The sequence below is a fragment of the Eutrigla gurnardus genome (genome assembly GCF_963514095.1).
Source record: "Eutrigla gurnardus genome assembly, chromosome: 4".
NCBI lineage: Eukaryota > Metazoa > Chordata > Actinopteri > Perciformes > Triglidae > Eutrigla > Eutrigla gurnardus.
Window position 1 is genome coordinate 8,831,946 of NC_139918.1, and position 24,804 is coordinate 8,856,749.

Genomic DNA, 24,804 nt, shown 5'->3' on the forward strand with positions numbered 1-24,804 from the left:
GAAGGAGAGAGCGAGAACGTGAGAGCGAGTTGATTATAGTTAAAGAATCAAACCAGAAACCGAGACAAATAAGGAAGAATAAGATACCAATAATGCCACCTAGATGAATATTATCAAATAACCCAAACATGTATTTAATATACTATCCTTCGTTCGTGACAAGAAAGAGGTAAATTAAACTTAGAATTATGTGATAAGGTAAAACTTCCTAAACACTATTGTATTATAGTACTTTTACTGTGCAATACGAGTTAATGTATACTAGCATGAGTACTGTTAACTGTGATACCAGTTAATGTTTACTGTGGTATTAGTAGTTGTATTGTAGTTATCTCAATACTTCCTCCGCCACCGTTTGACCCAGACTTTGATGCGCGCTCCCGTCTGTCTGCTCACGCAGGTCGCGGGCTCGTGCACAGGTCTGTGGAGTGGACGCGGAGCGGCGGCGGCGGCAGTGTGAGGGCAGCCAGGCGGAGACGCACCGTGAGTCCTCTCACTTCCAGCGGCTCAAAGAGGATTTAACAGCCGTCTCTGAGTGGGAGTTCCGTGAGTTGGGAGAACAGCAGCTTCCCGTTACTCCCGGACACCGGTTTGTTGGAAGTTTAACCCCCGCTTAGCTAACCTGGGAGAGCGGAACAATGAGGGAGAGCCAGCCGGGCTGCCGGACCGCCGCCGGCTGCTGCCGCCTCAGCTAACGGCTAGCTAGGAGCACCAAACTCTCCCTAACGGATTACACGCAGACTTTCACTTTGCCGAGACCTCTAGACACTTAAACGCACATATATCGGGTTGACGTCCACTTCTGGAGGCTTTATTTTAAACAGGACAAGTTTTTTTGGATATGGAGACAGACTCGGTGGCCGGCGACGTGGAGTCTCTGCACGGCGGACTGAGTCTCCTGGATCCCCTGGTGGACCGGATACTGGTGGACACCGTGTCCCAGCAGCAGGGATGGCTCAGAGTTTACGGTAAGAAAAGCACACCCACACACACCCACACACACACGGGGAAAGTGGGCAGTCTTCTCGGGACCCCACGCCACTTTCACGGACTCCGCGGGGAGAGTGGAGGCTGGTTACCGTCCGGAGAGCCAGGTAACAACTGCGGGCCAAGGCCGAGGTCACGGGCCGGCTGACAGGAAACCACCGGTCTGTCTGCTCCTTCTCCTGGTGTTAAACTGAACTTAACTCACACTGCCAGCCTCCACAGAGGTCAGAGGTCAGCTACAGAGCTGTTGGGCCCCAAAGTCCCTTCAACTCAGGGGTTCCTGTACTTATCATGACATGGATGTCCAAAAAGAGAACCACCGCACTCCATAGACTGTATGATTTATACGTTATGTTTATATAATTTCATCCACACACCAGGAGAATTCAAGGGTTTAGTCACGTCTTATCAATATGAATGAAACATTGTTATTCAAATCAGTGTGTTGGGGATTTGCCGATCCTTTAAAAAAAGGAAAATAAACCCATTTACTCCAACCTTAAACATTTAAGTGCACTTTAAGTGGTTATGTGATTTAGATTTACACACTGATGTGAATATGTGAGAAATCCATCAATGAGTGATGAAATCAGAGTGTTGTTGAGGCTCAGAGATTTTGTTTTACGTCAGGGTTTTGAAATATTTTCAGTTCCAGATGAATGAGATTTTAAGGGATTCCTATTCAGTGTTTACCAGATTTAGGACAAATGAATGAATGCAATAATGGATAGAGATATGTTTTGTGAGGGATATTTACATTTAAATGAGGTAGAAATGTGTTTATTCTTCTGAAAGTAAGGTGTTTTTAAAGGTTCAACTGAATGGATGGATGAAGGATGTCTGACTTCCAAACACTCTGATCTATATTAAGGTGTTGTTTTTAGGGGTAAATGAATGATTCGTTAAGGGTATGTTGTCATTTCCTCACGTCAGACAGATGCAACCTGTGGTGGGAAGTAGTGCAACCTGACAAGCCTTTGCTCTGTAATAAGAAAAGTTACGTGATCTTTATCAACTGAGATGAATGACACTTAGTTTGTGCTTAGCGTAGCGTCCCAACAGATCCATCATTTATGTCAACTCACCGTCGGTTTCCTCTATGAACGTGTTTCTGCCATATGTTATTATCAAACCGTGATGGAGGAACCAGCTGATGAGTCAAACTGAACCACAGCTTCCCTCCAGTCTCCACATGCAACTATTGTCTCCGGCTTGAAACAACACATCTGAAGCGTCACCATCGCTTGTAAACTGATGTGTACAGCAGCATCGGGGAGACACCCTGCCTGTCACCATCACTTTCACAGTAAAATAAGATACGATTTTATTAACTGTAGAATTCCCAAGGAAGTGATTGTGCAAGAGAGAGAGAGATCAGAAACTGCAACAGAACAATGTGAAAAATCCAGTAACACTATAGAAGAAATATTAACACTAGTGCAAAATGGAATTGCAGTAAGTACCAATACACACTGTGGAAAAACTCCACTATAAGTAGCAGTACCAATACACACTGTGAAAAAACTCCACTATAAGTAGCAGTACCAATACACACTGTGGAAAAACTCCACTATAAGTAGCAGTACCAATACACACTGTGAACAAACTCCACTATAAGTAGCAGTACCAATACACACTGTGAAAAAACTCCACTATTACTTTGGTAGACGAGAAGAAGTGTAGAAAGCCAGTGGATGAAGAAGAGCGGCTGGCAGGGTCCGAGACGCTGCCGGAAGTGGACTCAGCTGGAGAGTGATGCCAGAGGAAAGGTCAAGGGTCAATAAAAACAGTAGCCGCCTTCCTGTGGGAAAGTCAACTTTGTCAGAGTGTCTGTGGGTTGAGACTGTAAGACGTGTGAATATCACATGATGTCCGTTCGTCCCATGTTTCCCTCCAGCACCGTTCTTCCTCGGTTCCTTCAGATGGAACTTTCTGTCTTCTGTGACAGTAGCTCATCGTCCTCAGCTGTGCAGGAAACGTTGGTGGCGTTGCTCATAGTCTGAGAACACGATGAGTCATAACTGGTGACTGTAGTGGTGATGTAAAGCCGTCAACACCCAAACACCCATACAGGGACTCAGAGTCTGGATATCTAATATCTAAATATGTCTGATGGTTCCCCTGAATCCACACAACGGGACGTCCTGGTTGTTTTGACCCATGTGATGACTTTACTTTTTAACTGTTGTGTTTGATATTTATATTTACGTTTGAACTATTCTATGTACCGTCCCCACCAGGGATAAGTTTCCATCCATCCATCCATCCATCCATCCTTCCTCCCTTCCTTCAATCCTTTCATCCTTTCATTCTTCTTTCCTTCCATCCATCCTTTCTTCCTTATATCCTTCCCCCTTTCTTTTATTCCGTTCATTCTTCTTTCCTTCCATCTGTTCTGCAAAAACACTTTGACTCAAATGATTACCACTTCATGTGTCCAAATATGAAACAATATTTTACGAGAGAATACGATTTACGATTTTTGTGAACAAAACAGTTGAAATCCGACAGTTCTGTGAGAAGTTGATGAGGGAAAGCGGCCAAATGATGAAGACACCACAGTAACTGAGGAAGCTGTGTGTTGTGATGAGAAGGTTACTCTCACTTTCGTTCCAGAGGAAGACGGTGACATAATGATTTAACACGAGCTCTTTGGTGGATTATGTGTTTGTTGACTCCATCCTTCCCGTTAGCCATGCTAGCTAAATCCTGGACCTGGACTTTATGTTTTGTCTGCTGCACAGTTCAAAGCATCCTCTTGTGGATCCATTCAGTCCTCGAGCAGAGCTGCACACACCCATGTGACTCATATTAAACACTCTCATACTCAAAGTACCATAATCTTAGTAATACTGATCGGTATATATCGTGGGACACTACTCTGAACTAGATAAAGTCAGGCCATCAACATGCCATGTCAAAGTTTTAATAACATATGAGTAACTAGCTACAAAAACCGATACTAAAACTCAAACAGCACATACATCCTGTGCTGTTTTGGCTGCAAATCAGAAGAGTTGGCACCTGGTGCCTCGAGACCCAGACATGGCAACGCTAGACTCTGTTAGAGGTCCACAAACAGCTTCACAGATGCATGACGTGGAGAGGAGGACCCCCGTTGTCTTCTGTGCTGCCCTTGAAATGGAAACTATTTTCCTGTCTGACGGAACGATGGAGAACTCTGTCATGTGACCTGAAAGACACAATAAGTACAGACTTCACAGCAAGATATGAAAGCAGACTGCTGGGCACTGTCCGTAACACTGCAACGCTCCTTGAGCCAAGATGTTAGGAGACTCTTGTTACCGTGGAGGGAGAGCTGAAGGCTAGACTCCAACAGCCAATGAAGCTGGTCCAAGCAGTAGAGCAGCAGGAAGAAGAAAACAGAGCCTGCTGTCCACCATCAAGCTTGGAGAGATGAAGTCAGGAGATGATGTTGGAGCGGACCAACTTCCAAGTGGATTCTTATGGTCGAAACACAGTGTATAAAAACAGAGTGTATAAATGAGTTGTTCCTACGCCAGCCACCTGGACTGTAGTGGAAGGATCCTGCACGTGAAAAACAATTTCACCAAATCTGTGAACAAAACCGTTAATATGACAGGATTCGGGCTCCTGCAGGAGTTACGGTTTGTGTTTGATTTATACTAAGAAACTCGAGATACTAAAACAACCCAGTAGTTGTTTTAAATGTGCAGCGTTGTTTGTTCCCCCACGCCCTGAACGTAGCAGCGTTGGTATCTATGGAAGCAGGACTGTGTCGGGATGTTTGCTCTGCCTCGCCCCCTCCTCCCTCCCCCTCCTCCCTCCTGGTGTTGGCAGAATGTGATGTCAGCATCGAGTTTTGCCGGTGATCTCACCCGTCAGGACTCTGGCTCACTTCCATCGACAGCTCACATACTTCAAATACATCCAACAATGGCTGCCACCTTCACAAGCACCTCACCGAGTCAGTACACATACGGTGTTTGTGTTGCTGCTGCAGTCGTGTTCAACTGTTGAACTTGAAGGCCGAGGTCAGGGATGATGTTTATCTTCTTGCATCATCAGCAGATCTAACATGACATCATCATATTTAGTGGGGGAATAAGTACTTTACTGCATTAAAACTACTACTACCACACTGGGAAAAGACTCCACTGCAAGTTAATATACTGTGAAAATACTCCCCTACAAGTAAAAGTACTAATAACCATTGTTAAAATAATCCACTACAACTAACAATAATAACACACAATGAAAATCCTACTTTTTTACACATATATACATAAAGTGAAGGGAACACATCAGATATTGATACATAAAGTGAAGGGAACACATCAGATATTGATACATAAAGTGAAGGGAACACATCAGATATTGATGAACTAATGATTCAAATCTGTTCTGATGTACACTGTATAATTTGTTGAGAACAAAATAACATAACAAAGGTCAACAAATCATTAATCCATTGAGGGCTGGATTCAAAATCACGCCGAAAGTCATAGTAAAAAAATGACAAGCTGGTCCGAGTGAATGTTGCCGGCCGGTCTCCTGATCCTCCTCCACAAAGGAGCAGATACCGGTCCTGGTGCTGGGTTGATGCCCTTCTACGGTCCTGTCCAGCTCTCCTCGTGTAACGGCCGGTCTCCTGGGATCTTCTCCATGCTGTTGAGACTCTGCTGGGAGACACAGCAAACCTTCTTGCGACCTCACGTATGGATGTGCCATCCTGGAGGATCTGGACTACATGTGACCCTGATTGGGCTGCAGGTACCGCCCCATGCTACCAGTAGTGACAAGGATACTAGCAGAACCCAGAACTAGAGAAGAACCAGTCAGGAAGGAGAAGGAGAGCGGTTAATGTCCTGCTTTAATATTCATTTAACTTAATTTGTTGACGCCACTTCTAGTTAGCTATGCTAGCTAAATTCTGGACCTGTAGTTTATGTCATACGTAAAGTACCACTAATACAACGGGGTACCATTTTAACGGCAGGGTCCAGCAGTACTTTTCTAGTATGGGTATATGGTGAACACTGGATTTGACTGTTGTTCTTTCAGTGATTCAAACTAGAGTAAATGATCATAGTGTGTTTCTCCTGAGAACGTTGTGTCTTCCTTGTGTTTCGCTAAGTTGAATGTGTCTGGATATATGATGGCCGTCGTTGATCTGAAGAGGCTCCACATTCCCTGTGGAGGGTCAGAGGTCGGACGGGAAGCTTTTCCTCCATCTGCTGTGCAGCAGGATGCCGTCGCTGAAGCCCGGCTGCCTTCAGTGGTTTGAGCTGACGGAGGATGTTGGATGCTGGATGTGACGCCGTCATATTGGACGGGGATTGTGGGAGTTTTTTCGTCTCCAGTCCAATTCACACCTGAGATCCCTGCTTGATGCAAGCATGTGGCTGGAGGGTTGGACCGCAGCCTGGAAGACATTCCGCTGTTTTCATTCATCGTCCTCCAGCGTCTGTTCACACATTCACAATGGAGTTTCTAACAGATGACATCAAGACGTTGCTGATTTAAAGGGCTCGCATGCTAGAAAGGCTGAAAAGCTCTGATGCACAGACATCAATATCTTCAAGACAAATGTCAGCACATAGTTACAAACCAAATGCAGAATCTTTGTAGCATATGATTGTCAGTTTACAAAAAGTAAATAAGACAAACAAATCCTAAGTTCAACTTGATTTACCATTAACTTTTCTTTTCTGCACATTTTCTAATTCTAAAGAGAAATTACTCGTAATATTCAGAATAAATGAATTGTCTCTTTTCTCCACCCTTTCCTCTTGACATTATCCCCAAAAAGCCTGTTACTTAGACAACTACTAGAAATTCAATATTTTCTTCCCAGAACTATTTGTAACCCTGACGTGACTAAAGGAAATGGGTAAAAGTAGCATTATTTTTTATTTCTTCATCACAAACAATGATTGTCATGATTAATTTTTTTTTTAATTATTTTTTTATTATATTAGTTATTATTTCTTCTAGTTATTTGTATTTATTTTTTGAAATCCATTGTGATGATGTGGTTTGTAAACTGGTGATCAGTGAGTCCACTAACAGGTAGCCTGGTGCCGGTGAGAGGGTTCAGGTCTTCAGCACAATGGAGGCGGATCACAGGAGGAAATGGAAAGTTCTTCACAGGCCTGGTTGTTATCAGGACGACGGGGGGCAACGAGACAGGATTTCCTCTTCTGAGACAAAACAAGAGTCCAGCTCCTCTGGACTAAAATAAGCTGCTGTCTATTTAAGGACTCACAGTGGAAAAACACTGTTCCCCACCGAGGTCAGGTCTGTAGCTGTAGGGTTCCTGCTGCTGGTGGAGGTTCATATCCACCATTAAGCAACATAGTGGGATGTTGTGATCTTCTTCACTGAAACATCTTCAACAACCCAACTAACCTTGTGTTTGTTTTATTAACAAATCGAGTTTTATCATCACAATCAGAGGACAATGTTTAGAGACAAATCCAAGAAATGGATACAAAGAATAGAAAATGAAACAGATAGATTAAGATCAAATAAAATTGAGACTATATATCCAGTACGATTGCATATTGTGGGGGAAAAGTGTATTTTGTTCACCATTATGGCGTGTTAATTTTGAGTTTGGTGATGACTTCCTGTCTTTGATCTTGTTCCCCTGTGGGGTCAGATATCAGGTGAGAAGTAAGTGGATGACTTCAGTGTGGATCACTGTGATGAACGGCTGCACCTGAACGCACCGCAGTTGTAACTGTAACGTGGATTAAATGAACTCGGCGTTCCTCTAACCGTTAGAAAAGATGCTCACACCGTCTCTGTTTTTACAATAATCACATTTCACAGTTAAGATCTCAACGATACTCATTCATGTAGTAGAAGAAAACCACTTCCTGCTGGTCTGGGTTCAGCTGCGTTTCAGTTCTGATCTGAATGGATGCGTCCCTCAACTGAAATCTGACTCCAGTTTATCGGCTACTTTACTTTAGTTGGAGGATTTCATGCTGCGTTTGAAGTCAAGTCGATGTGTCACTTTACAAGCAAACATGCCAAATCTTCTTCTGAAATGTTTTCTTTGCTCGTACGCTGAACAGTGAGAAGAACATTTCACGGTCTGTGACGGCAGCGAGGGACCGGTGGCTCTCCAGCAGAGAGTTGTGGGGGATTTACCCAGGATTCCTGAGGGCCTGTGCCCCTCCCTCGGCTGATTTATTGGTCCTTTTTATGGCCGCTGGTTATTTTTAGTTGGAGGCTGCTGCTGCTGCTGCTGCCGGGTCTCCTTGTTTCCGGCAGGATGGAGATGAGCCGTCCACAAAGTGGCGTCTAATGGAACAGCGGTTTTCTTTTCTGTCGCCGTGCATCAGAGGCTGAAACTCCTCTGTCGTCCTCCGAGTTTCCACCTGATTAGCTTTTCCTCCCAGAGTCCCTGTTTGTCTCCTCTCATCCTGTTTCCTTAATGTTTGGGAGAGGAATGTTTGGGAATGTCAGCCCTGCATTAGTCCAGCTGTATCCAGGCCACACCTGCAGACATGAATGATGTGTCGGCGCTGTATATGAAGTATTCATCTCCAGATCCCCAGGTGAAGCTGAACGTGTGAAATAACCTGACAGTCGGCTGATCTGAGAGGTGTGAATGACTTCTGTCCTCTGTGGAGTTGATGCTTCCCGTTGCCTTCACAGTCTGCAAACTTGTTCTGTGCAAACTGTAGAAATACGGCCAAAAATGAGCCCCGTTTAATGTTCGGGGCTTGTGAACCCTGTTTCTGCTGGCTGCTACAACTGCTTCTAGGCTTCGGATGCCATAAAATATGTATTCAGCTCAAAGTTGTAACTTGGTTGATTCTGGTCTCTAATTGTTTCAAAAAGTATCCTCCCTCTAATTTCCTTTTCAATCAAAATGGTCCTGAAGTCAATAAAAAGGTCAACTGTAGGTGATGGAGAATTAGAAGGCGACAACTCTGCCGGACGTCTTCGTGGAAAACTGTGATTTTCTGTAACAATAGTGGCATCACACTGATGTGGTGTATCCTAACCAGCACAGTGTAGAGATGCTGCTAAACCTGCCAAAGAGGAAGAAAAGAGCGGTTGGACCGCAGCAACGCAGTGTTTCTGCTTGTAACATCTAAAAAACCTCCTTTTGCATAAATTCTGCTGCAGACGTCGGTGTGAGTTAGTGAAAGTCGCTCCATGAACCTCCACGTGTGAGCCTGAACTAAATACCAGTGGAAAAGAATGAAATCAAGTTGTTTTTTCTTTTAGCAAATACAAATGTTCAAACATGATGTGATGTTATCATTACAGTGTCCAACATCTGAGGACATGACTGCCACATATTCTACTGTAAAAGGCAAATCATTCAAATAAGAGTAAAAAAACCCAGGTATTTTTAAAAAGGATAGCCTATCATAGAAAGTGTTTTGTGGAAGTGTGAGGGAATTAAAATCGAATTAATTATTTAAAAATGTTTTTTAAATGCTTCACAAACAGATCTTGTGTAAATCACATTTTACCAGTAGAATTAATCTATATATCAGTATTTTCAGTCGCAACATGAATCAACTATGTCACATGACACGCTACTTTGGTACATAGAACAAATATGACCTCTATAGAAAAATGGAAATGAACCTTTAATATCCAGGAATTGACATTCAATGAAACTGGATGTATAGAGCCAGATGTCATGTTAAACATCCAGCATCATGTGACCCTGAACCCTCACATGGGATAAAAGCATCTCTCATTTGAGACGGGTAAAACCCTCGTCCAGCAGAGTCTCCGTCACCCGTGGATTTCACATCATCCACTCGGTGAACTCATCATGAGGACCAGGAGCACGAACCCTGCACATCCCTGATCTGTAGTCACATGACTTACTCTCACGTTCCCTGAATGTCCTTTCTTCAACTTGCTGCTGTATGTTTTGTACCGACAATGAAAGGATGCGTTGGTTTGTTAAATGGGGGTGAAAAGGTGAGGTATTTGAAAACGATGACTTGATTAATTTAGTTTTCTTTGGGCGTTGGACGGCTGGTCGAGCAAAGCAAGAATTTTGATGACATGGTCTTGGACTGAGTTAATAATGAATGAATCAGAAATCTGAAATAATGAACGGTACGTAGACCTGCTCTCTCTCCCACACTCATGAACAGGAGGTCTCTGGCAGGACTTGGACTCTCTGGTCCCTGATGTGTGTTGGTGGGCGGTTTGGAGGAGGACTTGGCTCTCGGTCCAGGACTCCTCGGCTTAGCCTCCGCGGTTCTTAGCTCTGACCTACATGCAGCGTCGCCCCGGACACCAGCGCTTCTTTATCCAATGAACACGCACATATGTGGGTCACACGGGGCAGCAAGTTGTTTCAGCCTCATCGGAGAGTTAGAGAGGCTTGTTTCAGACACTTAACATGCTTCCAAAAAGTCAATGAACCCTTTCATGTCTTCATCTTTAATTCCTTTGTCTACTTTGAATCCGTCCAAATGGAAAATAACTTTATAGGATCTTCACAGACTTTCCATTGTATGCAAGCAGCAGGTCAAAATATTTAAGGATGAAAACACGCGTTTGTTGGTGGACTGTCACACTAGCAAAATGTGTAAATTATGGTGAATTTCCATTATCGGGATAATTGTGAACATCGTCACGAGTGACTTGAAAAAGCTTGTTTGTTCCATGACAGAGAAGTGAAATGTAGAGCCTGATTTTAACAATATAGGATGAAAAATAATGTTTTCATTTATTTATCCTGTATTTATGCAGGGAGACCTTGTGATTTATGGTCATCTTAATATAAATTATTTGATTGTTTTTCACAAAAAGATGTGCCTTACTCAACAAAATGTAACGTGATAACAGTATGAATATTTCAATGATAACGGGGATTATATAGTCCCATGCCATCCCATGTCCCACTTACCTCAAGTTAAAGTATAAGTATGTCAACATTGTACTTAGTGCAGTGTCCTACTGGAGTAGATGTACTTCCAATACTGCTATTTCAACACAAGGGGTTTTTTTTCAGCTTTTTCACCTGAATTTTGTTTTGGCCGTACATTGTTTGATTTAGCAGCAAATTCAAATAATAAGTATTATATTTAATACTTAGTACTTTAGTATAGCAATATATAGAACATTATTCACAAAGTCCTTTACAAGAATAACATAACAACAACCCATAAAACAATAAAAACAGATGTTAAAGTCACAACATTACAAACACTGGCAGCACCATGTCACATAAAGGCCAGTTTAAATAAGTCAGCGAGAGAGAGCGCAAATATAGAAATAGATATAGCCCTATTTGATGCCTCTAAATCTATATTATTTCTATATTTCTTTCTACATTTACTGGAAGATAAGGTCCGTATTCTTGTAATCTGAAATATGAAGTGAATATTTCTTCCAAACCAAAGCCTGACCATCTCCTTTGTGCCGCTCATCCATAAAAACCCCCCAAACAGACAGTTTCAGGAGTTGAGGAGAAGGCGACACACTAAACTGTGGGTGCAGTTTCAGTTTCCAGCCTGTTCACAGGGGAAACCACAGTCTGCTGTTCTCTGCTTGCTGAAACCTGATTGGCCGGCCTAAGAAGAAGCGTGGTCTTCATCTGACGCTTCGCTTCCTCCCAGGAAGACGAGTCACCACAAGCCCGTTGAGAAAGAGCATCAGCTCGAGCTCACGTCAACATGAAGCTGACCTGACGGCTTGGAACAGAAGTGTGTCGTTTGGGCACACGGCGGTCCATGTGCTCGCTCCTGGACCATGAGTGGAAGTAGAAGCCCCCCTGACGGCTGCGAGGGTCCGGTCCAGAGGCCCCACCAGGCCTTGTATCGCTGGCACCATTACAGGAAGTCCTGGCAGAGATCCGACCCCCAGCCACCTGCTGAGCAGCCATTGGACAGATACAAGTGGAAGACAGCTGCTCACCTGGCAACGGCCAAGATGGCCACCCCTGAGGGCAAAGGGCACAACACGGCGTCTCTTCACCAGCGGCTGCTCAGCCTGCAGAGGCTCCGGAGCAGAGATCAGCCCTCCACGGGCCTCCACGAGGAGCAGACGAAGCCCGGCTCTCTGCGCAGGATCTTCCCCTACTTCAGGTCCATGTCTGAACCCGGCACAGGCAGCGGGTCTGAGAGGACGGTGGTCAGGGAGGGGGGTTCGGAGCGGAGAGCTCCCTCCGTCAGCAGCTTCCTCACCTCGGTCTCTCGGAGGATCAGCAGAGTCCTCAGGGTCCGACCTGAACCTGAAGAGCCTGGTAGGACAGATAATGTTCCCCTGGATTTACTCTTCCTTCACTTCATTATGAGAGATTATCATTGAGCAGTTGTTAAACATTACAATTTATTAACAATTTAAAAAAGAAAAGAATAAATTTGGACTTATTCCTAAAAATATTCTCTCTCCCTACTATACACATAACACGTGTTATGTTTATGTGGTGGGCCGATCGTGGTGAATTGATAATCAGACATGTCATCTCTGAAGAAGCTGTCTAGCTCACTGTCATGGTAGAAAAGTGAAACATACATTTTTCAGAAGAATCCTTTATTTATGAAGGGAGTCCTTAGGCTTTATGATCTTCTAATTCAAGATGATGTCATTGTTTCTCACTAGAATGGATGTTCACTGAAAACAGATGTCTCATCTGTGATGCAATAACAATATGTGTTTCTTTACGTATGATTTTAAGAGTTTTAAGCACATTTTTGGAGATTATCAAGAAAATATTGATTGTTGGTCAGGATAATCCTGATGTGGCCATTTTCTTTACTTTTTCTAGCACAATTTGGAAGGACAGAAGATTAGCAGCCATAACTATACAGTGGATATTAAGATGAGGATTAATGTATACCAGTAAACTATTAATAATTGTGGTGAATCATCTGACAGTGTTGTGTTCTCTCTGTTGTGGCCCCCAGAGCTTCATGTCTTTATTCTCTGCTTGTTTTGAGAGTCTTGCTGGTTTGTGCTGGTTGGGAGCTGAAAGTCCGCCTGCAGCTGCTTCAGAAAACATTTACATTCAGTTAGAGTGGAGCGCTCAGCCAAGCAGCCAGTGTGAAGGTTGAGTTATGCTAATTGCATTTTCCACTAGAACGTTGCATGATGTGCAAACGTACTAATCAGAGCCACACACTAATGAACATGTGTTTTCATGCACAACTGACGCCTGCAGAGTAATAGTCTGTTGCTCTTATTCATTCTGAAATGTGTCGCCGTTTTCTTCAAAGTAATTTGATCCCGGGTAACTGGTGCTGTTAAACCCAAACCTCATAGAGACGTGAGTGTGAATGAAACCTGAACAAGTTGTTTCTGATGAAGGTAACACAGTGGTCCAAAGTTTTAGGAATACAGGAGTATTGTCTTTGACCTCTGACCCGTGCCTCCTTCTAACAGGGTTCTAGTGTTAATAAGTGCTGAACACAGTAGTATCCGTAAATCTCTGATAAATACCTTGTGAGATGTAAATTAAGAGGGAAGTCTGTTCCTGAGTAGCTTCAGGCTGCTGTCCTATCTGTGCCCCCCTACAGATAGGGGGGGGGGGGGGGGGGGGGGGGTATACTGTCTGTGTCTGGCCATAGTCATCCATCATCCTGAAACGGAGATGATCCATGTTGTCTGTCTCCTCCCAGCATGCCGCGGTCACCGGAGCGCTCCGCTCCACCGTAAATTTCAGCAGTGATGAGAAGCAACCAAGGATTTAATTTCATCAGTCTGAGCCAGTGGTTTATGGGAAATGTGGTCATGTGAGAGGAGGAGGACGGCATTTGAGTTATCACATGTTAGAAACAGAAGCTGAGCTGCAGCTCTTTTGGCAGCCACACCAGGTAAACCATGCAGAGAGGGATTCAGCCTGATCGACATCATTGTGTAAGTAACATTCACTCAACTATAAGACACTGTCAAAGAGCCAGTTTCATGGGGTTCAGGTCTTCTCATTCGGATCAGGCCATAAAAATCAGTTTTCCTCTCATGTCGTGGCCCACAAGAAAAATAAAACAATAATCAGATCAGGTCTCACAGTTTGAATGCTCATCGTTCTGTATGTGCAGCATAATCTGATTTCTAAATACCTAAATAATGATATTAACGTGCAGTCAGGTGTGAATGTAGCCGTGAGTTAAAAGTCTCTGTTCGAATGACGAAACACTGCCACTTCAACCGATCTTGAAATATAATGATATTTAAATCTCAAAATATGACGTTTGAGCTAAAAATATAATAATATAACTTTGTATATTTTTATTTGTACAACTGACCCTTAGTCCAACACAGACTGGCCAATAATAATGCAGCATCATTCAGCTCTGGTTTGTGTGTTTGGAGCGAGGCCTGGTTAAGAGTACTTAGTAAAGACTTGTAGTAGAGATATTCATTACCTGGAGAGGCTAAAGGAGGCATACGTTTCTAAAATGTTTGGATTCTACCTAAAACCCTTTACAAATACAAAAACACGAGCAAATAATAGAACAGTGTTGCCCCTCGGACCCTCTGTTTTCGGTTCACTGGTGGATTCTATATGTGACATTAACGGTTCCCGTGGAAGATTTAGAAGATTTTAGACAGCAAACAAATAAACAGGAACTGCACCGAACAGAGAGGTAGTTTCCAGCAGGCCCAGAGCATGCTGGGAAATAGAAACCGCAGAGCTCTCACTTCTCCACGCACACACACAGACACACACACACGCACACACCCTCTGCTCTCAGAGTTTCCATCTAACAGTGAACAGCTACTGCTAATTGGCGGCTAATTAACCCAGACGTGTGCATGTGTGTGTGTTGAGGCCCAAACAGAGTTTCTGTGTACTTTTGTGTGGACCTCCCTCCCTGATAATCGCTCCCACGGTAACAAAAGGAAGCCTGAGCAGCTCCTCTCTGAGAGCCCCCCCCCATCCCCGCGTGTTGGGCACATTAATGCAGAAACATTTCAAGACCCTTTCTTTTGTTTTGTTTTTGACTAGAAAATGAAATGTATAAACACAGATAAACCTGAATTTTGCGCTGTGTGGTGAAAAATGAGGCCCATTTTTTAATATCGCAAGTTGAAATAGTCAACTCAAGCGAATATGTTGTGAAGTCTATCAGCGTTGAGATTCTCCTCCTGTTGTCACTGAATCAGAAATGGAGACGAAACATTGTAGCGGTTGGTGGTCCCCAGGGCTCTACACTAGGGCCTCACTTTAGTCCAGACATGGAATGAAACACAAGCCCCTTTTAGAAGGCCTTTTCGTTGCTGGAGTATTCCACCGTTATTCCACCACGTCGTCAGTCTAAACTGAGCCTCTGAGACCCAACGGAGGTCGTCACAGAGCTGCATCAGAGGCGAGACGATACGACTTTCTGTCTAAACGCTCCAAACAAGGTTCTATCTAAACGCTCCAAACAAGGTTCTATCTAAACACTACAAACAAGGTTCTATCTAAACGCTCCAAACAAGGTTCTATCTAAACACTACAAACAAGGTTCTATCTAAACACTCCAAACAAGGTTCTATCTAAACACTCCAAACAAGGTTCTATCTAAACACTACAAACAAGGTTCTATCTAAACACTCCAAACAAGGTTCTATCTAAACGCTCCAAACAAGGTTCTATCTAAACATTACAAACAAGGTTCTATCTAAACACTACAAACAAGGTTCTATCTAAACGCTCCAAACAAGGTTCTATCTAAACACTACAAACAAGGTTCTATCTAAACGCTCCAAACAAGGTTCTATCTAAACACTCCAAACAAGGTTCTATCTAAACACTCCAAACAAGGTTCTATCTAAACACTACAAACAAGGTTCTATCTAAACACTCCAAACAAGGTTCTATCTAAACGCTCCAAACAAGGTTCTATCTAAACGCTCCAAACAAGGTTCTATCTAAACATTACAAACAAGGTTCTATCTAAACGCTCCGATTTGCAGCATATTTTGAATCTCCTTTCCGCCATTGCAGCGGAGACGTCTGTGTAAAAGGGGCTTCTGTGTTGCTGGGACTCAACATCATGAACTATTTCAGCCATGATTGATGAAACATCAGCAGCGTGGACATGGGGGCGTTTGCTTGCTGCTGTGTTACCTCAGTCTATCAGTGTTGGGATTCTCCTCCTGTCGTCACAGCAACCTGAAGTTGTTGAATCAGAAATCAGAGGAAACAAATCTTGTGTCTGGTCCCCCAGAGGTCTACGAGATTAGCTCATATTAGTCAAAAATATGCTAAAGATAATACAACAACAAAACATAAAACCAGAGAAGCAACGCATTAAGAGCAGAGCAACACAGGTGTTGAGATTTAAGCAAATTCATACAAATATTTTAGACGGGATTAAAAAACAGGTAATGTAGCAGCCAGCCTAATGTAGACACATTCTAATATTATTATAATAATATATGTAATATTGATTTTACATGAGTGAACAGTTTTCCACTCTGCTTCTGGAGTGTTAGTATAGCGCTGTAGTGTTGTAATATGCCTCTTAGCTGTGGGCCTTTGTTCTCACAATATAGTTTTGGCGATGAGGACAGAAATGAAAGTAAGGAGTGATTTATGGAATATTCTCCTCAGTGGACAAGATGGACTCAGGTTAAACCGCTTCAGGCAGGTTATTTTGCAGCTGTTGCGTTCCTCCGCCCTGCTACTCTTGTCAGGCTGATAGGAGGTGACGCCACTGTTCACCTTTGACCCCTGAGACCACCCCCCCACCCCATGATTGACACTTGAGTGAGAGATTTGCTTTGTAGATGCAAATGCAGTAAGTCCTGCTGCAGTCAGCATGTTTAAATATTAAACAGTGTCACTTGAGGCTGAGCAACAAAGAGCCCTGATGGAAGAACATACCCAGTATATAAAAGGTTAGTCTGGAAATGATGACAGTTATATGACAAAATAAGATTTTGTGATGTGTAAACTCATCTTTTAGAAGTGACTCATGATAGAAGTAGTGAAACTCTTTGGGTCATGAAGTGAGTTTAAACACTGTGCTGTTTCTCACTGAGTCCTGGGGCTTTATTTATTGGATATATTTATTTGGATGGAAACCGCATGAAGTTTTCTCTCGTTAGCGTGTGAGTTATCTTCTCAACGACTCTTGTCACTGTGGTTTAACCCCCCCCCCCCCCCCCCCCCCCGCTCCTGTTGAATGGTCCGATCTTGATAAAGCAATGATGCTACTGCGCTGTGATTGGAGAACAATCTGCTGTATTTACTGGTTGCTATAGAGGCTGCAGGGGGGAGTATACAGGTCGACAGACAAAGCAGCCTCTGTTGGCATATATATATATATATATATATATATATATCTGGTCTGGTCTGGTCTCTGGACTAACGTGACCTACTATCGTAGACCTTTGGGGGACCACAGACAGTCTCTGGTTTCTCCACATAGTCTGGTCTGGTCTCTGGACTATGAGCTACTATCAAGACCTCTGGGGACCACAGACAGTCTCTGGTTTCTCCACATAGTCTAGGACTATGAGCTACTATCGTAGACCTCTGGGGGACCGGACCAATGCGTCTTTGCATTGATTTTATATGTAATGGTGTGTATGGATGTAAATTACATTAGCTTTTGGTTTGAATGCACCGTTAACCTTTCCTCTAGTGCGACTGTCATCATCACCAACAGTTTATCCATCTTGAGTGAGTCAGTGGATGATAATAATATTGAGGTGCCCTTGATTACTGCACCTACAGAGGCCACCACGTTTTATTCCAGACTGTGTGTGTGTGTGTGTGTGTGTGTTTGGGGGGGATTGGACAGGTGGTTGACTCTCCCGAGCTCTCAGACATTCCCAGTGGAGGTTTGGCTGGAGTCGAGTTTCTCTCCCCACCAGCACTCAGTCAGCTCCACTAAATGCTTCTCATGCTTCTGAAGCTGCAGCAGCCTCCTGTTTGTGTTTATATACAGTTAGTGTCTGTACATGCATATCAGGGCTTGCTGTCCTGTTCAGAAATATTCACTCTTAATACTGAGAGTACATTTACAAACTCAGCTTTCCCTCTCCGTTTCAGCCCTTCCTCACAGCCTAAGTAGTTGACCAACTATGTTTCTATAACTGTCAAGTCATTGCATCATATATGTAAAATAGTTTATTATGTAAACAGTCTGTCATTGTGAATGCTTATTAGTTCATTGGTAACCAACATGTTGGCAAAATCAAAAGAAATCAACTAAACAAACTCTGTTCTCAATTTTAACACTTTACAGTTTCTTTAAATATTTATCAGTTGATTTTCCAAATATCTATGATGAGTCTCTTTTCTAAATCAACATGCACCACCCTTCACATCGGCATAAACTACATCCACCACACAGCACTTATTTCAAAAGAGAAAACGTCACTTTAAAGTTGGTTGATGATCATTTCCAGGCGACCAACCAGCATATAAAACTGGTCTTTTTTAAATGGAATCTGGTGCAGTGTTCACTCCACATGAAATGACCAGGGGCTGCATTTCATCACTTAGTAGTAAACTTCACGGAGAACAATGAGGAACACATTAGCGTGTCGTTCACTACCAGAGCAGAAGATATGAATGTGTCTGCCAATGGAAGCAGCGGTGTATGAATATAGATGCAAACGGTCCGTACTTTTGGTTCACATGTTGAAATGTTTCTTATGATGTTTGCAGGTAAATGTGTGTCTTGTTTTCTCTGCTTCTAAGGCAATGACACAACTGCCGTAAGCTAAAATTTGTCACCGTTTTCCTCCAAGTTTTTCGCTCGCGGCTAGCACTCACATGGTTCAGCTAACGATAGCCAGCCCTATGTCATGCAGTTATCTTTCTCACACATAATCATGCGTTATTGTGGATGTCGGCTCGGCCTCACGTTGTACTCTAAACACTAACAGGTGACAGTCTGGTACTGCCAAGACCAAACAACACGATACCACTGCAGCACTCCTCTTCTCAACTTTTTGCAAGCGAAAACTGACATGGTAATTGTCAATGCGCTCCCTTTGACCTCTGACCTCAAGATATGTGAACGAGAGTGGCTGCCATGGGGGCGCTGTTTTACAAAAAAGTCTTATTAAATGCCATTTAATGTACTTTTATGTGAGTACTCTATACTCATAAAAGTAAATCAGGAAGTAAACAACATGTCACATGACCTGGACGGTAATTGACGAGAAGCATTCGGATCGTTTACTTCTGTAAAAAGTAGCAGTATAAAAGTACCTCATAGAATGTCCGTGGATACATTTATATTATATATTTATTGCTCAATTTAGAAACCTTGTCTTGAAAAGTCAAAACTGCTTTCGGATGTGTTAAAAATTGCATTATTTTCTCTGAAAAGTAGTGGAATATAATTATAGGTTTACATCAAAAATGTCTTGTAAAGTACAAGTACCTCTTTATAATTGATTAAATGTCTTTCCACTACGGCTGGGCAATATATCGATATATTCTATATGAGACTATCCTTTTAGGCTTTGGATCTTAACATGGCAGACTTTTCTGTCAGTGTTGTCTTCCTGTTTTAAAAAGTGCTTTAAAGTAATGTGATGTCATTTTGTGAACGCACCACCCTGTTCTTTGACTTGTCTTTACCTCTTATTCACTATATCCACATTACTGGTGATTATGTGTCAACTATCTGGTGTAAATATTTTGTGAAAGCACCAACAGTCGATCCCACAATATCGTTGCGGCATCGATGGATTTGGTCCAAGCGTTCTACTTTCCCCCGCTGTAAGAGTCTAGCTTTAAGTTAAAAAACACGATTATTAGTTTCCCACTCAAATTGCTCATTTGTGTTATTGTGGTTGTTTACGTGAGTAAAGGGTCAGTACGTCATTTTAGCCAAGAACAGTAAAAAGCAGAGACTTTTGGTAAGTCCTCATTAGTGTGTCTTGGGCTGGTTTTTCTGACCTTTGACCAAGTCTGGCTCATCCAGCGGCCTGGACAAATAAAGAAGCTTAATCTTAAAGGCAGCGGAGAGGACTTCCTGTGGATAACTTCTCTTTGATTCATCTCTCAATAATACTGCAGCACAGCTTTAAAAAGGAAATGCATGCAGCCACGCGTGAAGCTCTGTGCTGCTCATTTAGAAGGAAAGCAAGCAGGAATACGGAGAAAACCTGCTGTTGGGTGGCCTGTAATATATACCGCCCCATGAGTCAGTTTGGTGAGGTCAGAAAATGACATCACTTTACTCATATCTCATGTCTCATATCACAATATAATATCGATACAGTGCCCAGCCATAGTGGAAAGAACATTTGATCAAGTACTGCACTTATTATTATATATATATTCCACTACATTTCAGAGACAATAATATTGTATTTTCTTTTTACTGCAATGCATTTATCGGACAGCAGTAATGACTCAAGATTTAAAAAATGTTAAACGAGCATATTCAGATTTGAGATACTTGTACTTTACTAAAACATTTTTTATTTGATGTGCGTTTGAGTGAAAGTGTCTGGTGTAAGCAGAAAGGTCAACACGTTGTTTAGTAAACCATGAATATAAAATATTAATCCTCACCACTTTTTCCATAGAAGTTTGGTGGGTAAATATCCTAAATAGCTTCCCTTACAAAACATTATATATTTTCCTAGTTGCTTCACCCGTAGTTAAAATAAATGACGGACTGAAAACTAACGCATATGACAAAAAAATGACTTTTTGTTTTTGGTGACCCAAGGATTCCAGAGCTTTCAGTCGCATCTTTTGGGCTTCATCAGTGGATAGAGTTTGCTCAGTTATCATGTCGATAGCTTTGCTGTTATTGTTTGATCAAGATAAACACGTGACATTGAAGAAGTGTCTATTTAATGTGAATGTCGTCGGGCCACCAAACTTCTTTGAAAAAGTAACATTTTCTTAATATCACATTTTACATTATGTATTTGTAACACGGCATATGTATGTGATTCACATGAAGCATGAAGGAGGCTTCAGCGACAAACATTGTTTAAACTTTCATCAATGTTTGACTTTGTGCCGTTTGGTCAACAAGACATTTTAGTTGCATCTTCAGCTCTTTGAGATGTTTTAACCTAAATTCCAATCTGAAGATGTGATCGGTGAAAAGTCAGAGGATCATCATTTAGGACTTATCTAAAACTTTGTTACATCGGTCCAATTGTTTTGTCACCAGTGTGCCTGAAAAGAGGGTTTCCCTCCAGGAAACACACAGCAGTGTGTCAGGAAGCTCCACACACTTGAAACTGGACACCTGGAAGTTAATGTAGCTCAGCGTATGAAACGGTTGATTTCTGAAAGAAGTTCTGCATTGGCTCGTTGCTTTAAGATATTGAGTTGGGCTTGTTGTCTTCAGCCTGCTGTGAGTCACATCCTCTCAGGCTCCAGACTCAGTCAGGCATCGTCAGCGTGTTGTTTGAGCTCCGTGGAGGTTTGCGTGACGTCGGACTGAAGCACGACTGTGGTTCATGCAGGTACGAGGTGTTATGTAACAGCAGATGATCCGGGAGCAGCCCGTCCTCCCGCTTCCCGTCTTTGTTTATCTGGTTGCTCAGAGGCGTCCACATGTCTCGTCGGCGGCAGCAGACTTCGGATCTGCTAATTAACATGAGACCTCTGCACCGCTCGGATACACAACGGAACAAAAATGACCAATTAGTGTCTTTTCTTCCTGTTTGGCCGCCGCGCTTTCAGCCAGCAGCTCTGAACAGGAGCAGGTGCGACTCCCTTCAGATCTCTCAGGGAGTTCTGGGCCCGAGCTTTGACGTGGATGATTTAGTATGCAGCCAGAAATAGGCTGCTGAAAATGTAGCTCCTCAGCTGCTTTCTGCATAAATACTCCACCATCCTTCAGCTCGGCCCCACCTGCTTCTCAAGGCTGCAGTTCACCTACAAGCTGCACAATGTGAGGTTTTATTAGGCATTATTATCACCAACACAACATGAAAAGGAAAAACTAAACAAAACAACAATTCATAAATAAAAAGTAAAACAGCCAGGTAACAAAACCGACGTTGCTAAAGGAAATATCAATAATGTGGTGGACGGAGATTCCATAATACTCAACCATCAAGTTCAGTTCACACATATATATATATATATATATATATATATATATATATATATATGTATATATACTGTATTTGACCATCACACCAAGATGCATGGCTAGAAACTCATCTTGTGTCTATATACGTGTGTATTTATATATGTGTATATATATATGTATGTATATATATATATATATATATATATATATATATATATATACACACACACACACATATATACATACATATATATGCATATATGCACAGTTGTTGAAGTCGAGGCATGTTAGTGGCTTTGTGTGGTTCCTTTTTGTGAATGAAACGTTAAATGACAAGTTAAGGAATACAGTTTTGGAAGAGTAGTAGTACTAGAGAAGCAGTCTCTGCATCAATGAAGGTGGAGCATCCATCCATTCAGCTCCCTTTGTGTGAAGAAACCTTCTCATGGTGGAATTAATTTCAGAGGATCTGTCAGCTGTTCAGTCATGTGGAAATAATCACATGCAGGACTGACTGCTTCCTGTTTTACGTCACAATCTGCAGCAACCGCTTGAATTTACCCTGGTATCAAATGTCCATAACCAATTTGTGTGGGTGTGGGTGTGTTGGTGTGGGTGTGTGTCTGTGTCTGTGTGTGTTTGTGCTTGTGTCTGTGGGTGTGTCTGTTTGGAGTGTTTTCCCAGCCACACAAATGCAGAATGATCCCAGCACAGTCAGGACAGTGAAAGCACCATCTGTGCAAACAGACGTCAGAGTAGCGTGTGTTGAACACTGACCACGGATTCACTGTCGGCTGCCAGGACGGCTGTGCTTCAAGTGGATCATATAGGCAGAAGTTCCTTATGTTACACAGGACAGGTTGATAGACGTCAGACTGAATTTTTCAATGAGATAATATGATAATGATGATAATCAATATAACAATGATAATCCTCCAGACATATTCACCTGCCACAGACTTCCCATCATGCTGAGGAACAGAGTAGCACAGATGTTTGAGCGTGTGTGACGGTTGACATGAGACGAGCTGCTGTCTGACACACAGAGACACCTCCTCACCTCTGCTGAGGGGGCCAGTCAGCTGTGATCAAGGGGCTCTGCTGATTCCTCCAGACACCACTTTACTTTTTAATTGACCTCCTCAGGTCCTCCTCCTCCTCGTCCTCCTCCTCCATGATGAGCAGCAGGTAGCTGGTCAGGTGGAAGTTTAGAGCGAGAGCGCCCTCTGCCTGTTCAGTATATGCTCTTCAGGTTCATCACTCAGATCTGTGGAAGAAGTACTCCGCTCTTTGACTTCAATACAGCTTGCATTGTTGTACTTCAGTGCAACAATTACAAAAAAAATAGAATAAAAAAATAGATTGACTGATTGTTATGATTCAGGTCCTAACCTCGAGATTTAACCGCAAAGTATTTTGCATTCTACAAATTGTGTTTTCACGTCACAGGAAGAGGAGCTCAGGTTCTTTCTCTCTGTGTGGAGTTTACATATATGATGATATAGTGTCTGTGACCTGTCTGTCTCTACATGTCTCCCTGTGATAGACTGGTTACCTGTCTGTCTCTACATGTCTACCTGTGATAGACTGGTTACCTGTCTGTCTCTACATGTCTACCTGTGATAGACTGGTTACCTGTCTGTCTCTACATGTCAGCCCTGTGATAGACTGGTTACCTGTCTGTCTCTACATGTCAGCCCTGTGATAGACTGGTTACCTGTCTGTCTCTACATGTCAGCCCTGTGATAGACTGGTTACCTGTCTGTCTCTACATGTCAGCCCTGTGATAGACTGGTTACCTGTCTGTCTCTACATGTCAGCCCTGTGATAGACTGGTTACCTGTCTGTCTCTACATGTCAGCCCTGTGATAGACTGGTTACCTGTCTGTCTCTACATGTCAGCCCTGTGATAGACTGGTTACCTGTCTGTCTCTACATGTCAGCCCTGTGATAGACTGGTTACCTGTCTGTCTCTACATGTCAGCCCTGTGATAGACTGGTTACCTGTCTGTCTCTACATGTCAGCCCTGTGATAGACTGGTTACCTGTCTGTCTCTACATGTGATAGACTGGTTACCTGTCTGTCTCTACATGTAAGCCCTGTGATAGACTTGTAACCTGTCTGTCTCTACATGTCAGCCCTGTGATAGACTGGTTACCTGTCTGTCTCTACATGTCAGCCCTGTGATAGACTGGTTACCTGTCTGTCTCTACATGTCTCCCTGTGATAGACTGGTTACCTGTCTGTCTCTACATGTCGGCCCTGTGATAGACTGGTTACCTGTCTGTCTCTACATGTCAGCCCTGTGATAGACTGGTTACCTGTCTGTCTCTACATGTCAGCCCTGTGATAGACTGGTTACCTGTCTGTCTCTACATGTCTCCCTGTGATAGACTGGTTACCTGTCTGTCTCTACATGTCAGCCCTGTGATAGACTGGTTACCTGTCTGTCTCTACATGTCAGCCCTGTGATAGACTGGTTACCTGTCTGTCTCTACATGTCTCCCTGTGATAGACTGGTTACCTGTCTGTCTCTACATGTCAGCCCTGTGATAGACTGGTTACCTGTCTGTCTCTACATCTCATCTCAGGGCGTAGCCATGGCAACGGGGACACAGCGCCCCCAGGAGAATGGCAATGTGGTTGTTTTAGTTTCTTAATTATTAATTATCTAGAAAGCTGTCAGCTGTTGGTAATTCAACATGATTATTGGTAATGTTTTTGGAACGCCCTCTAGTGGACAGGAAGTAAAACAACCACATTGCCGATAATGATATTGGCAACGTATAAGCCTGTGTAGTGTAGTAAATATTAATAATAGTATCTATATATATTGTAGAGGAACATTGACAGCTCTAGTGTGATGTATAT

The 24,804-nt window shown here is 42.8% G+C and overlaps 1 protein-coding gene across 5 annotated transcripts in view; it reads left to right on the forward strand.

The window, feature by feature from the left end:
• The first annotated feature begins 443 nt into the window (after nucleotides 1–443).
• rasal2 (RAS protein activator like 2) overlaps nucleotides 444–24,804 on the forward strand; it is a 75,975-nt gene continuing 51,614 nt past the window's right edge. For 4 of the 5 annotated variants that reach the window (XR_014597057.1, XM_084008186.1, XM_084008187.1 and 1 more), the window contains exon 1: nucleotides 11,605–12,211. Coding sequence is in view for 4 of the 5 variants with exons in the window: in XM_084008186.1 (XP_083864312.1) it covers nucleotides 11,719–12,211 (493 nt within the window). In the remaining variant the exon portion in view is untranslated. Of the gene's footprint in view, nucleotides 969–11,604; nucleotides 12,212–24,804 lie in introns of those variants that run through there. The other variant, XM_084008189.1, reaches the window with a different exon arrangement.